General features: G+C 49.4%; 2 protein-coding genes across 2 annotated transcripts; both read right to left on the bottom strand.

The window, feature by feature from the left end:
• Nucleotides 1-450: 450 nt before the first annotated feature.
• LOC147100198 (uncharacterized) lies at nt 451-4,490 on the bottom strand. The gene is made up of 4 exons (XM_085968242.1): nt 4,338-4,490; nt 3,454-3,560; nt 2,896-3,022; nt 451-1,534 (listed from the first exon to the last, which is right to left on the bottom strand). The coding sequence occupies exons 2-4, from the start codon at nt 3,500-3,502 to the stop codon at nt 625-627; spliced, it is 1,086 nt and encodes a 361-aa protein (XP_085824368.1). The 5' UTR covers nt 3,503-3,560; nt 4,338-4,490; the 3' UTR covers nt 451-624.
• Nucleotides 4,491-10,857: 6,367 nt separating this feature from the next.
• On the bottom strand, nt 10,858-14,964 carry LOC147100197 (uncharacterized). Its single transcript, XM_085968241.1, has 4 exons — nt 14,730-14,964; nt 13,821-13,927; nt 13,263-13,389; nt 10,858-11,941 (listed from the first exon to the last, which is right to left on the bottom strand). The coding sequence occupies exons 2-4, from the start codon at nt 13,867-13,869 to the stop codon at nt 11,032-11,034; spliced, it is 1,086 nt and encodes a 361-aa protein (XP_085824367.1). The 5' UTR covers nt 13,870-13,927; nt 14,730-14,964; the 3' UTR covers nt 10,858-11,031.
• Between the last annotated feature and the right edge of the window lie 788 nt (nt 14,965-15,752).

The raw sequence follows: 15,752 nt of genomic DNA, 5'->3' as shown, positions 1-15,752 counted from the left end.
AAATGAGCCAGCAGTTAGTGCGGGGGCCATTGGCTTGGGGAGCTGTTGGGGTGAGAGGTGGTTGGGGCGGTTTGAGGTTGTCCTGTTGAGCAGTTAGGGAGTTGGAAACTGTGACTGGGAAACAGGAGTTAGAAACCCAGCTTCAGGCCAGGGTCACACTGAGAACTCCTCCTATACCATTAATATCACTAGTGATAGACACGGGGCCAGTGAGAGACAGAAACCATCCGGCGGGGGAGAGAGGATCCTTGTGCCCAGTGCTCTACGTGTATCTTGTTTCATTGACCAAGATTAGGCATTGACAGAATTCATGGGGATATCATGGGCCGAAAACCATCCCACCCTCCAAATTCAGGAATCTGTGCCAATGAGATAAGATCATTAGAGAAACTGGATATTTACTGACTGACACTTCACAATGATGAAATAAAACACGGAAACATTTTCTGTTCTGAAGTCATTTAAAGATTGCTTGTCCATATTTTACAGTCAACACTCTAGTATTTTAAACAGTGATTTTAAATACATTGAAAACAGTTCAAATCAAAGACACAGTGCTCTGTGCTCCAAGAAGACCCCACACTCCTGGACCACAGTCTGGCTGAGTCACTTTCTATTTCACATTTAGTTCTCCAAGTTCTGACGGAAGTTATCCCACAAAGTTGCAAGTTGGATCTGAAGGTCCTGCTGAATGTTGTCTGCATACGGGGCAAGTCTCTCTCGCATCTCCTCCATATTCTGGCTGACCACTTTGCTCAGCTGCTCAGAGTAAAGAGCCATGTTCTGATGGAACTCCTCGATTCTCTGGATCATGTTGCTGTTGAGATCTGCGATGTATGGGGCCAAATTTTGGTTCATGTTTCCCACGTTCTCGTTGAGCTTTACTTTCAGTTCTGCCACGTAAGGGACCAGCCTTTGTTTCAGAACTTCCACATTCTCATTCACCTTTGCCTGTAGCTCCTCAGCGTATGGAACAACCCTCTGGGTCATTTCACCAATCCGTTGGATCATCTTGACCTGGACGTCTTTGGCATAGGGAGCCAGGCTATTGCGGATCTCCTGGATTTCCTCATCAAACCTGGTGCGGAACTCCTCAGCATTGGCGGCCACCTTCTGGCTCAGATTGTCAACGTTTTCATTGATCTTCAGCTGCAGTTGTTCAGCGTACGGAGTCAGAACTTCCCTCAGGTTCTCTGCATTCTCTGCGAGTTTGGCCTGAAGCTCTTTGGTGTAGGGAGTCAATGTCTGGCGAAGTTCCTCAGCATTGTTGTTCAGCTGGTGGCGGAGTTCTTCGGCGTAAGGTGTCAGCTTCTGATGAAATTCGTCAATGTCCCTGATGATCTTCTGGTGGACCCCATCAGCAAAAGGAGAAAGTTTCGCCCTCAGGTCTTCCAGCTCCTGCCTGATCTGTTGGCGAAGGTTCTCAGCGTCTACTGTCATCTTCACATGAAGGCTGTCTGTAAGGGGAGTCAGTTTCTGGCGGAGATCCTCAGCATAGCCATTGACGCTCTGCAGGTTATCCTTTATAAGATAACTGGAAAACAGGAGACATTTATTCTTAACCTTATTATAGAATATGGACACAGTTATTTAGAAAAGGGGCCATGTCCAAGTGCAATTCTCAGACAAATATTGTACAAAACACAAGAGAAGGAAGGAGAGCACAGAATTAGAAAGGACTTTTGAACCATGAAGCCTTTCACGGTAAATTGTATCTGGTCTTTGGGAGGAGAGAGCGTGATGCCCCCAATATCCTTCGCTCCTTCACTCCTTTCCTACCTGTTACATTTTGGGAGGAAGAATAAGGAGGGGGCGCAGGCAGGATGGGCCGAATGGCCTCTTTCTGTGTTGTAGGATGCTATGATTCAATGAGGACATTTACACTAAAACTCAACAAGGCGCAGAGGAGCCGCGAAACACATCTTTAAAGGTACTGATAACGCTGCAAAGAGTATCTGGGTTTAGAAATAACGGCATTGAGTACAAAAGCAAAGAGGTGATGCTAAACCGTTACAGACCGTTGATTAGAGCCCAGTTAGAATATTGGGGGAGAAATTGGTCTTTGGTGATCGCGAGGCAGTAGCCTGTTTTACAGCACACATCGTTTTATTTTCTATTCACCTGTACCTGTGCCTTTACTCACCTGTACCTTATATCTGCCTCTTCCTACACCTAAACTAACCTTTGCCTACACCTTCCCATAGCTATGCCTATATTTAACTTTATCTGCATCTGTGCTATGCCTACTGTCATAAATCGCAACTTCTACAAGAAGTAACTCAGGAGGTACTAATGAACGGCCAGCTGATGGCGCCATCCGAGGAGTATAAATACTCGGGCGTGGGCCCATCTTGACCAGAGACAATCTGGAAACAGGAAGCTAGTGACTACTAACTAGACCTCCATGTGTTGTTACAAGTCGATTAAAGCCTTGCTTTAAGTACAACCAAGTGCATAGTGAGTCTTTATTTCATCACCTACACTTAGGTATACCTACACCTATTCAGGTGTGTTCACCTATCCGTTCCTGTACCTACACCTATTCAGGTGTGTTCACCTATCCGTTCCTGTACCTACACCTATTCAGGTGTGTTCACCTATCCGTTCCTGTACCTACACCTATTCAGGTGTGTTCACCTATCCGTTCCTGTACCTACACCTACACCTATTGATCAAGTTTTGTTGCTGAAGGAGCTTTCAGTTTTGCAGCGAGTCTGTTCCACTGCTCCCTGTGGGTAACGTCCTTTGTTTCAATCTCTAGTCTGGTTCCTGGTTGGTTATAAAGCAGGCGGAAGAAGCTTTAACTTAAAATCTCAGTCTGCTGAGCCACCATTTGATACTGTGCCCCAAGAGCCTGACTGGTACTGACTGAGCCAGCTCACACCCGTTACTCACCTGAGTCGTTGGCCGATTTCCGAGCCCTGGATCTGATCTACGCCGTCCTTGGCATCGTTGGTCAATTGGCTGATGTAATCCCAGAAGGCATCTCGGCCCTGATCTCCATTGACACCAGCCTGGGAGCCTATAGGGAGGAAGGAAATGGGTATATCACAGCAGGACAACAAGAACATTCAATTAATCTGCTGTTCATTTCACAGACAAGTGGCTGGTGATGGTCCAAGGGAGACTTCACCAAATCCCATTTGCTGGCTGCCCATCGGTAAATAAAAGGATAAATCCGGTGCTCCCCTCTGGGGAATCACTGCTGGATTATTCATTGGGTAAAATCCCTCATCTTGGAACAATTGGGACCGGGGTTTAAAACAAGCCCAGACACAAGGATGAAGCAGGTCGTTCCCCAAAGAGACACTGAATGGTAGAACAGGCAACGTACTGGTCTCTGAGCGCGAGAGCTGAGATCAAAGTGGCCCAGGGAGCGTGAGGATCTCATGTGTGAGGTCCATGAACAGTTCACAAATAGTCAAAAAACGCAGGAAAATGAGAAACACATACCTGAGACCAAGATGGCGGCTACAAGCACAAGGATTGCCCTGGAACACATGGCTGATTTCTCAAACGGCGCAAATTAAATACAGTTTCTGTCTTTCTTTTCAGCGATTCTGTAAAAAGACAAAAATCAGAGTTAGACTGAGAGATTAATTCCTTAATCAGCCGTCATTGCTTTCTGAGTGGAACTTTCTCCCCACTGAAAATCATTTTCACATATTTACAGGACATTCAGAGTATTACTCTCTCCCTCTGAACTCCACTCAATTCTAAACTGTCAGCTGACTGTAAATATTAAACAGTATTCTGGATATCAAATGTCAGCCTCGACCAGTTGTCTGGGACACTGTGAGCTTACGCTGAGACACCTGGTAAACCCGGGGCCCAGGTGAGTGAGTGAACCCGGGGCCCAGGTGAGTGAGTGAACCCGGGGCCCAGGTGAGTGAGTGAACCCGGGGCCCAGGTGAGTGAGTGAACCCGGGGCCCAGGTGAGTGAGTGAACCCGGGGCCCAGGTGAGTGAGTGAACCCGGGGCCCAGGTGAGTGAGTGAACCCGGGGCCCAGGTGAGTGAGTGAACCCGGGGCCCAGGTGAGTGAGTGAACCCGGGGCCCAGGTGAGTGAGTGAACCCGGGGCCCAGGTGAGTGAGTGAACCCGGGGCCCAGGTGAGTGAGTGAACCCGGGGCCCAGGTGAGTGAGTGAACCCGGGGCCCAGGTGAGTGAGTGAACCCGGGGCCCAGGTGAGTGAGTGAACCCGGGGCCCAGGTGAGTGAGTGAACCCGGGGCCCAGGTGAGTGAGTGAACCCGGGGCCCAGGTGAGTGAGTGAACCCTGCGTGTTCCCCGGGTTGGAGCAGTGTGAGCCACAGTTGCTGCACTCAATGTTCCTCTCACCTGCCTGTGCTCTGGCCCTCCTGAAGCTCAGTGTCCCAGTCCCACAGGCCGGGCTCTATATGAGGGCATCTTATCAGCAGCTGATAAGGAGCTGGCCTGCTCGAGCTCCACTCATGGACTTTCCCTGATGCTGAGAGACAACGTGGAGCTACCAACAGCCCTGCCACGGTGAGCGCTGATGTGTTTCCTCAAATGTGGCTCCAACACCACTGAGAGGGCAAACTCCGATCAAAATTCATCTCTCGGTACAAAGGCCAAAGTTTGATAACACCTGGAACTTATTAAAGTTCTTAGGACTTATTATGAAGTATTTTGATCGAGTAGATGGGGAGAAAGTGCCTCCAGTGACAGGAGGGTCGGTAACCAGAGGACACAGATTGAAGATAATTAGCAAAAGAACCAGAGGGGAGATGAAGAGAACTTTTTTTATGCAGCGAGTTGTTGTGATCTGGAATGTGCTGCCTGAAAGGGCGGTGGAAGCAGATTCAATAGTAACTTTCAAAAGGGAATTGGATAAATACTGGAAAATTAAAAATTTGCAGAGCTGTGGGGAAAGGTCGGGGGAGTGGGATTAATTAACGGAAGGTCATCCACCTGAAACGTTGAATCTGTTTCTCTCTCTACAGATGCTGCCTGACCTGCTGAGTATTTCCAGCATTTACTGCTTTTATTAGAGTGGGATTAATTGGAGAGCTCTTTCAAAGAGCCGGCACAGGCACGATGGGCCGAATGGCCTCCTTCTGTGCTGTAAGATTCTTTGATGCCACCTCCTCGTGAGGCAAGGTCCCTCGACACTGTTCGATCGAGCAGCTTCATATAAACTATCTTACGCAGACAATCAGTCTTTGTGGAAACAACAGATACTGTCCTGTCAGTAACAGCCGCAAACGCCCCATCCATTCAATCTCCAGCGTGTAGTGAAATGCAGGAACAAATAGCCCCAGTGAATGTTTACACACTACGTTAATAACAATATGCTAGGTTTAAATCAATCTGTCCCCTGGCTGGTGCCCCTGGGCACACGCCCAGTGTATCCATGCATTAATCTGCCCGTTGCGAACCTCGCCCACAATCTCACTCAGTGGGTCGCACTCTCGCCTCTGATTCACAAGGTAGTGGGATCAAATCCAACTCCAGAGACTTGAGCGCAAAAATCAGGCTGACATTCCAGTGTGGAACTGAGGGAGCGCCGCACTGTCAGAGGGGCAGTACTGAGGGAGCGCCGAACTGTCAGAGGGGCAGTACTGAGGGAGCGCCGCACTGTCAGAGGGGCAGTACTGAGGGAGCGCCACACTGTCAGAGGGGCAGTACTGAGGGAGCGCCGCACTGTCGGAGGGGCAGTACTGAGGGAGTGCTGCACTGTCAGAGGGGCAGTACTGAGGGAGCGCCGCACTGTCAGAGGGGCAGTACTGAGGGAGCGCTGCACTGTCAGAGGGGCAGTACTGAGGGAGCGCCGCACTGTCAGAGGGGCAGTACTGAGGGAGCGCCGCACTGTCAGAGGGGCAGTACTGAGGGAGCGCCGCACTGTCAGAGGGGCAGTACTGAGGGAGCGCCGCACTGTCGGAGGGGCAGTACTGAGGGAGTGCTGCACTGTCAGAGGGGCAGTACTGAGGGAGCGCCGCACTGTCAGAGGGGCAGTACTGAGGGAGCACTGCACTGTCAGAGGGGCAGTACTGAGGGAGCGCCGCACTGTCAGAGGGGCAGTACTGAGGGAGCGCCGCACTGTCAGAGGGGCAGTACTGAGGGAGCGCCGCACTGTCAGAGGGGCAGTACTGAGGGAGCGCCGCACTGTCGGAGGGGCAGTACTGAGGGAGCGCCGCACTGTCGGAGGGGCAGTACTGAGGGAGCGCCGCACTGTCAGAGGGGCAGTACTGAGGGAGCGCCGCACTGTCAGAGGGGCAGTACTGAGGGAGCGCCGCACTGTTAGAGGGGCAGTACTGAGGGAGCGCCGCACTGTCAGAGGGGCAGTACTGAGGGAGCGCCGCACTGTCAGAGGGGCAGTACTGAGGGAGCGCCGCACTGTCGGAGGGTCAGTACTGAGTGAGTGCTGCACTGTCGGAGGGGCAGTACTGAGGGAGCGTCGCACTGTCAGAGGGGCAGTACTGCGGGAGCGCCGCACTGTCAGAGGGGCAGTACTGAGGGAGCGCCGCACTGTCAGAGGGGCAGTACTGAGGGAGCTCTGCATTGGCGGGGCGGCAGTACTGAGGGAGCGCCGCACTGTTGGAGGGGCAGTACTGAGGGAGCGCCGCACTGTCGGAGGGGCAGTACTGAGGGAGCGCCGCAATGTCGGAGGGGCAGTACTGAGGGAGCCCCACACTGTCGGAGGGGCAATACTGAGGGAGTGCTGTACTGTTGTAAGGGGCAGTACTGAGAAACATAGAGACATAGAAGATAGGTGCAGGAGTAGGCCATTCGGCCCCTCAAGCCTGTTCCGCCATCTAATGAGATCTTGGCCAATCATCCAAATTCAGTACCCTGTCCCTGCTTTCTCCCCATATCTTTTGATCCCTTTAGCCTTAAGAAATATATTCAACTCCTTCTTGAATATATTTAATGATTTGGCCTCAACTGCCTTCTGTGGTAGAGAATTCCACAGGTTCACCACTCTCTGGGTGAAGAAATTTCTCCTCATCTCAGTCCTAAATGGCTTACCCCTTATCCTTAGACTGTGACCCCTGGTTCTGGACTCCCCCGCCATCGGGAACATCCTTCCTGCATCTAGTCTGTGTAGTACTGTTAAAATTTTGTAAGTTTCAATGAGATCCCCTCTCATTCTTCTAAACTCTAGTGAATATAAGCCTAATCGACCCAATCTCTCTTCATACATCATTCCTGCCATCCCAGGTATCAGTCTGGTGAATCTTCGCTGCACTCCCTCCATGGCAAGAACATCCTTCCTCAGATAAGGCGACCAAAACTGCACACAATACTCAAGGTGTGGTCTCACCAAGGCCCTGAACAACTACAACAAGACATCCTTGCTCCTGTACTCGAATCCTCTCACTATGAAGGCCAACATACCATTTGCCTTCTTAACCGCCTGCTGCAGCGGCATGCTTAACTTCAGCGACTGGTGCACAAGGACACCCAGGTCTCATTGCACTTCCCCTTTTCCCAATCTATTGCCATTCAGATAATAATCTGTCTTCCTGTTTTTGCCACCAAAGTGGATAACCTCGCATTTACCCATATTATACTGCATCTGCCATACATCTGCCCAATCACCCAACCTGTCCAAATCATACTGGAGTTTCTCTGCATCCTCCTCACAGCACAGACGCCCACCCAACTTTGTGTCATCTGCAAACTTGGAGATATTACATCTAGTTCCCTCGTCTAGATCATTAATATATATTGTGAATAGCTGGGGTCCTAGCAATGATCACTGCGGTACCCGACAAGTCACTGCCTGCCACTTGTAAACAGACCCGTTTATTACAACTAATTGCTTCCTGTCTGCCAACCAGTTCTCTATCCAAGTCTGTACCTTACCCCCAATCCCATGTGTTTTAACTTTGCACGCTAATCTCTTATGTGGGACCTTATCGAAAGCCTTCTGGAAGTCCAAATACACCACATCCACTGGTTCTCCCTTATCTATTCTGCCAGTAACATCCTCAAAAAATTCCAGTAGATTAGTCAAGCATGATTTACCTTTTGTAAATCCATGGTGACTTTGTCCGATACTGTCACTGTTTTCCAAGTGCTCTGCTATTACATCTTTTATAATGGACTCTAGCATTTTCCCCACTACCGATGTCAGGCTTACCGGTCTGTAATTCCCTGTTTTCTCTCTACCAACTTTTTTAAATAGTGGGGCTACATTAGCTACCCTCCAATCCATGGGAACTGTTCCAGAGTCTGTAGAAATTTGGAAGATGACCAGCAATGCATCTACTATAGGATGTAGATTATCAGGCCCTGGGGTTTATCGGCCTTGAATCCCGTCAATTTCCCTCACACCATTTCACTACAAATACTGATTTAATTCAGTTCCTCCCTCTCATTAGACTCAATGTTCCCCGACAACTCTGGAAGGTTATTTGTGTCCTCCTTTGTAAAGACAGAACCATTTAATTGGTCAGTCATTTCTTTGTTCCCCAATATAAATTCCCCTGATATTGACTGCAAGGGACCTACGCTGACTTCACCAATCTTTTTCTCTTCACATATCTATAGAAGTTTTTACAGTCAGTTATTATGTTCCCTGCAAGCTTACTCTCATAATCTATCTTCCCCCTCTTAATTAATCCCTTTGTCCTCCTGAGGGAGCGCAGCACTGTCGGTGCGGCAGTACTGAGGAACTGCTGCACTGTCGGAGGGGCAGTACTGAGGGAGCATTGCACTGTTGGAGGTGCAGTGATGAGGGAGCGCTGCACTGTCGGAGGGGCAGTACTGAGGGAGCGCCGCACTGTCGGGGGGGGCAGTACTGAGGGAGCGCTGCAGTGTCGGAGGGGCAGTACTGAGGAAGTGCTGCACTGTCGGAGGTGCAGTGATGAGGGAGCGCTGCACTGTCGGAGGGGCAGTACTGAGGGAGCGCTGCACTGTCGGGGGGGCAGTACTGAGGGAGCGCTGCACTGTCGGAGGGGCAGTACTGAGGAACTGCTGCACTGTCGGAGGGGCAGTACTGAGGGAGCGCTGCACTGTCGGAGGGGCATTACTGAGGGAGTGCTGCACTTTTAGAAGAAGAGCAGGGGAATTCTCCCCATCACCCTGGCCAATATTTATCCCTCAACCAACATCACTAAAACAGTTTAATTGGTTTTTGATCACATTGCTGTTTGTGGGAGCTTGCTGTGCGCAAATTGGCTGCCGCATTTCCTACATTACAACAGTGACTCCACTTCAAAAGTACTTCATTGACTGTAAAGCGCTTTGGGACGTCCTGAGGTTGTGACAGGCGCTATAGAAATGCAAGTCTCTCTTTCCTTCCCCCGTCTGATGAGGGATCGAGTTGTGACGCACGTTGATGGAGGCTGGAACAGTCGGTTGAATGTGGCCTGTCTGCTTGTATTAAATGATAAAATCATCTTTATTGACACCTGATGCTGAGAGCTGTGTCTGGGAATGATCTTTTCTGAAATCAGGGATTGTTGCCCACAGATTGCAGCAGGCAGCAGTACCTGGCCGAGTGGCAGGAGCTGGGAGCAGCGATTAGGGGCAATACCAGGGGATACGGAGTGTCCTCATCAACTGGGCGATGCCTCTGTGTCAACTACAGAAAGAACGTTAAAACTATTTATCAGATTTAACATGTACAGTGCTGTGGTCCAGTGTCAGCCAATAGAAATCGCCGCAGGTGAGGCTACAGCGATACTGTTGTAGCCACAGGTACTGATTTTAACAACAACAACTTGTATTTATATAGCGCCTTTAACGTAGTAAAATATCCCAAGGTGCTTCCCAGGAGTATTATAAGATGCTATATGATGCTATTATTTTATGATTCAGTATCAGTAAATGCAAGTTAGTACATTTTGGTAAAAACATAGTTTCCACCTCCTCTTTCTGGTCTTTAAGGATCTGCACTCTGATATCGAGCATGCTCCTGATGTGTGCAGCCAATCAGCAGCCGAGTACCGCTGGCTGTTCGCAGGAATGATTAAAATCAGCAGCAGGATTGATTTTACACGCTGCCCACATCGTGATGCGCGGTCCGGGGTTAATCAGGGACCGTAATCCCTGCCCCCCGTATTCAGGCAATATTCAATTTAAGCAGCAGGATGGGATGGGACAGAGTCGATAGAAAGAGACAGCTATAGATAGAAGATTTAATGTAAGAGATTTAGGACAGAGAGCAGGAAAAGCACAGCGGGTTGTGAGGCTGTGGAATTCACTCCAGGAGTCAGTGACTGAAGCAGAGACCGGGGGCAATATTGAAGAATGGGTTAGAGAGGGTGCTGGAGGAAAGGGGGATAAAGGGCCCTGGGAACAGGGAGGGGACCTGGGATTAGGATACTGATCATGTGGAGGATAAATTCCAGCACGGGCTGGACAGACCCAACGGCCTGTTTGTAATTTTCAATTTAAAACTTGTACATTTTGTGTGGGGACACCTGGAACCCACTAGAAATGAGCCAGCAGTTAGTGCGGGGGCCATTGGCTTGGGGAGCTGTTGGGGTGAGAGGTGGTTGGGGCGGTTTGAGGTTGTCCTGTTGAGCAGTTAGGGAGTTGGAAACTGTGACTGGGAAACAGGAGTTAGAAACCCAGCTTCAGGCCAGGGTCACACTGAGAACTCCTCCTATACCATTAATATCACTAGTGATAGACACGGGGCCAGTGAGAGACAGAAACCATCCGGCGGGGGAGAGAGGATCCTTGTGCCCAGTGCTCTACGTGTATCTTGTTTCATTGACCAAGATTAGGCATTGACAGAATTCATGGGGATATCATGGGCCGAAAACCATCCCACCCTCCAAATTCAGGAATCTGTGCCAATGAGATAAGATCATTAGAGAAACTGGATATTTACTGACTGACACTTCACAATGATGAAATAAAACACGGAAACATTTTCTGTTCTGAAGTCATTTAAAGATTGCTTGTCCATATTTTACAGTCAACACTCTAGTATTTTAAACAGTGATTTTAAATACATTGAAAACAGTTCAAATCAAAGACACAGTGCTCTGTGCTCCAAGAAGACCCCACACTCCTGGACCACAGTCTGGCTGAGTCACTTTCTATTTCACATTTAGTTCTCCAAGTTCTGACGGAAGTTATCCCACAAAGTTGCAAGTTGGATCTGAAGGTCCTGCTGAATGTTGTCTGCATACGGGGCAAGTCTCTCTCGCATCTCCTCCATATTCTGGCTGACCACTTTGCTCAGCTGCTCAGAGTAAAGAGCCATGTTCTGATGGAACTCCTCGATTCTCTGGATCATGTTGCTGTTGAGATCTGCGATGTATGGGGCCAAATTTTGGTTCATGTTTCCCACGTTCTCGTTGAGCTTTACTTTCAGTTCTGCCACGTAAGGGACCAGCCTTTGTTTCAGAACTTCCACATTCTCATTCACCTTTGCCTGTAGCTCCTCGGCATATGGAACAACCCTCTGGGTCATTTCACCAATCCGTTGGATCATCTTGACCTGGACGTCTTTGGCATAGGGAGCCAGGCTATTGCGGATCTCCTGGATTTCCTCATCAAACCTGGTGCGGAACTCCTCAGCATTGGCGGCCACCTTCTGGCTCAGATTGTCAACGTTTTCATTGATCTTCAGCTGCAGTTGTTCAGCGTACGGAGTCAGAACTTCCCTCAGGTTCTCTGCATTCTCTGCGAGTTTGGCCTGAAGCTCTTTGGTGTAGGGAGTCAATGTCTGGCGAAGTTCCTCAGCATTGTTGTTCAGCTGGTGGCGGAGTTCTTCGGCGTAAGGTGTCAGCTTCTGATGAAATTCGTCAATGTCCCTGATGATCTTCTGGTGGACCCCATCAGCAAAAGGAGAAAGTTTCGCCCTCAGGTCTTCCAGCTCCTGCCTGATCTGTTGGCGAAGGTTCTCAGCGTCTACTGTCATCTTCACATGAAGGCTGTCTGTAAGGGGAGTCAGTTTCTGGCGGAGATCCTCAGCATAGCCATTGACGCTCTGCAGGTTATCCTTTATAAGATAACTGGAAAACAGGAGACATTTATTCTTAACCTTATTATAGAATATGGACACAGTTATTTAGAAAAGGGGCCATGTCCAAGTGCAATTCTCAGACAAATATTGTACAAAACACAAGAGAAGGAAGGAGAGCACAGAATTAGAAAGGACTTTTGAACCATGAAGCCTTTCACGGTAAATTGTATCTGGTCTTTGGGAGGAGAGAGCGTGATGCCCCCAATATCCTTCGCTCCTTCACTCCTTTCCTACCTGTTACATTTTGGGAGGAAGAATAAGGAGGGGGCGCAGGCAGGATGGGCCGAATGGCCTCTTTCTGTGTTGTAGGATGCTATGATTCAATGAGGACATTTACACTAAAACTCAACAAGGCGCAGAGGAGCCGCGAAACACATCTTTAAAGGTACTGATAACGCTGCAAAGAGTATCTGGGTTTAGAAATAACGGCATTGAGTACAAAAGCAAAGAGGTGATGCTAAACCGTTACAGACCGTTGATTAGAGCCCAGTTAGAATATTGGGGGAGAAATTGGTCTTTGGTGATCGCGAGGCAGTAGCCTGTTTTACAGCACACATCGTTTTATTTTCTATTCACCTGTACCTGTGCCTTTACTCACCTGTACCTTATATCTGCCTCTTCCTACACCTAAACTAACCTTTGCCTACACCTTCCCATAGCTATGCCTATATTTAACTTTATCTGCATCTGTGCTATGCCTACTGTCATAAATCGCAACTTCTACAAGAAGTAACTCAGGAGGTACTAATGAACGGCCAGCTGATGGCGCCATCCGAGGAGTATAAATACTCGGGCGTGGGCCCATCTTGACCAGAGACAATCTGGAAACAGGAAGCTAGTGACTACTAACTAGACCTCCATGTGTTGTTACAAGTCGATTAAAGCCTTGCTTTAAGTACAACCAAGTGCATAGTGAGTCTTTATTTCATCACCTACACTTAGGTATACCTACACCTATTCAGGTGTGTTCACCTATCCGTTCCTGTACCTACACCTATTCAGGTGTGTTCACCTATCCGTTCCTGTACCTACACCTATTCAGGTGTGTTCACCTATCCGTTCCTGTACCTACACCTACACCTATTGATCAAGTTTTGTTGCTGAAGGAGCTTTCAGTTTTGCAGCGAGTCTGTTCCACTGCTCCCTGTGGGTAACGTCCTTTGTTTCAATCTCTAGTCTGGTTCCTGGTTGGTTATAAAGCAGGCGGAAGAAGCTTTAACTTAAAATCTCAGTCTGCTGAGCCACCATTTGATACTGTGCCCCAAGAGCCTGACTGGTACTGACTGAGCCAGCTCACACCCGTTACTCACCTGAGTCGTTGGCCGATTTCCGAGCCCTGGATCTGATCTACGCCGTCCTTGGCATCGTTGGTCAATTGGCTGATGTAATCCCAGAAGGCATCTCGGCCCTGATCTCCATTGACACCAGCCTGGGAGCCTATAGGGAGGAAGGAAATGGGTATATCACAGCAGGACAACAAGAACATTCAATTAATCTGCTGTTCATTTCACAGACAAGTGGCTGGTGATGGTCCAAGGGAGACTTCACCAAATCCCATTTGCTGGCTGCCCATCGGTAAATAAAAGGATAAATCCGGTGCTCCCCTCTGGGGAATCACTGCTGGATTATTCATTGGGTAAAATCCCTCATCTTGGAACAATTGGGACCGGGGTTTAAAACAAGCCCAGACACAAGGATGAAGCAGGTCGTTCCCCAAAGAGACACTGAATGGTAGAACAGGCAACGTACTGGTCTCTGAGCGCGAGAGCTGAGATCAAAGTGGCCCAGGGAGCGTGAGGATCTCATGTGTGAGGTCCATGAACAGTTCACAAATAGTCAAAAAACGCAGGAAAATGAGAAACACATACCTGAGACCAAGATGGCGGCTACAAGCACAAGGATTGCCCTGGAACACATGGCTGATTTCTCAAACGGCGCAAATTAAATACAGTTTCTGTCTTTCTTTTCAGCGATTCTGTAAAAAGACAAAAATCAGAGTTAGACTGAGAGATTAATTCCTTAATCAGCCGTCATTGCTTTCTGAGTGGAACTTTCTCCCCACTGAAAATCATTTTCACATATTTACAGGACATTCAGAGTATTACTCTCTCCCTCTGAACTCCACTCAATTCTAAACTGTCAGCTGACTGTAAATATTAAACAGTATTCTGGATATCAAATGTCAGCCTCGACCAGTTGTCTGGGACACTGTGAGCTTACGCTGAGACACCTGGTAAACCCGGGGCCCAGGTGAGTGAGTGAACCCGGGGCCCAGGTGAGTGAGTGAACCCGGGGCCCAGGTGAGTGAGTGAACCCGGGGCCCAGGTGAGTGAGTGAACCCGGGGCCCAGGTGAGTGAGTGAACCCGGGGCCCAGGTGAGTGAGTGAACCCGGGGCCCAGGTGAGTGAGTGAACCCGGGGCCCAGGTGAGTGAGTGAACCCGGGGCCCAGGTGAGTGAGTGAACCCGGGGCCCAGGTGAGTGAGTGAACCCGGGGCCCAGGTGAGTGAGTGAACCCGGGGCCCAGGTGAGTGAGTGAACCCGGGGCCCAGGTGAGTGAGTGAACCCGGGGCCCAGGTGAGTGAGTGAACCCGGGGCCCAGGTGAGTGAGTGAACCCGGGGCCCAGGTGAGTGAGTGAACCCGGGGCCCAGGTGAGTGAGTGAACCCGGGGCCCAGGTGAGTGAGTGAACCCGGGGCCCAGGTGAGTGAGTGAACCCTGCGTGTTCCCCGGGTTGGAGCAGTGTGAGCCACAGTTGCTGCACTCAGTGTTCCTCTCACCTGCCTGTGCTCTGGCCCTCCTGAAGCTCAGTGTCCCAGTCCCACAGGCCGGGCTCTATATGAGGGCATCTTATCAGCAGCTGATAAGGAGCTGGCCTGCTCGAGCTCCACTCATGGACTTTCCCTGATGCCGAGAGACAACGTGGAGCTACCAACAGCCCTGCCACGGTGAGCGCTGATGTGTTTCCTCAAATGTGGCTCCAACACCACTGAGAGGGCAAACTCCGATCAAAATTCATCTCTCGGTACAAAGGCCAAAGTTTGATAACACCTGGAACTTATTAAAGTTCTTAGGACTTATTATGAAGCATTTTGATCGAGTAGATGGGGAGAAAGTGCCTCCAGTGACAGGAGGGTCGGTAACCAGAGGACACAGATTGAAGATAATTAGCAAAAGAACCAGAGGGGAGATGAAGAGAACTTTTTTTACGCAGCGAGTTGTTGTGATCTGGAATGCGCTGCCTGAAAGGGCGGTGGAAGCAGATTCAATAGTAACTTTCAAAAGGGAATTGGATAAATACTGGAAAATTAAAAATTTGCAGAGCTGTGGGGAAAGGTCGGGGGAGTGGGATTAATTAACGGAAGGTCATCCACCTGAAACGTTGAATCTGTTTCTCTCTCTACAGATGCTGCCTGACCTGCTGAGTATTTCCAGCATTTACTGCTTTTATTAGAGTGGGATTAATTGGAGAGCTCTTTCAAAGAGCCGGCACAGGCACGATGGGCCGAATGGCCTCCTTCTGTGCTGTAAGAATCTTTGATGCCACCTCCTCGTGAGGCAAGGTCCCTCGACACTGCCCGATCGAGCAGCTTCATATAAACCATCTTAAGCAGACAATCAGTCTTTGTGGAAACAACAGATACTGTCCTGTCAGTAAGAGCCGCAAACGCCCCATCCATTCAATCTCCAGCATGTAGTGAAATGCAGGAACAAATAGCCCCAGTGAATGTTTCCACACTACGATAATAACAATATGCTAGGTTTAAATCAATCTGTCCCCTGGCTGGTGCCCCTGGGCACAC

This window comes from Somniosus microcephalus, chromosome 26 (assembly GCF_052327205.1).
Source record: "Somniosus microcephalus isolate GS21.2 chromosome 26, FLI_Smic_1.0, whole genome shotgun sequence".
NCBI classification, from domain to species: Eukaryota; Metazoa; Chordata; class Chondrichthyes; order Squaliformes; family Somniosidae; genus Somniosus; species Somniosus microcephalus.
The sequence above is the reverse complement of the archived record's forward strand: the minus strand, read 5'-3'. Positions and strand labels throughout refer to the sequence as shown.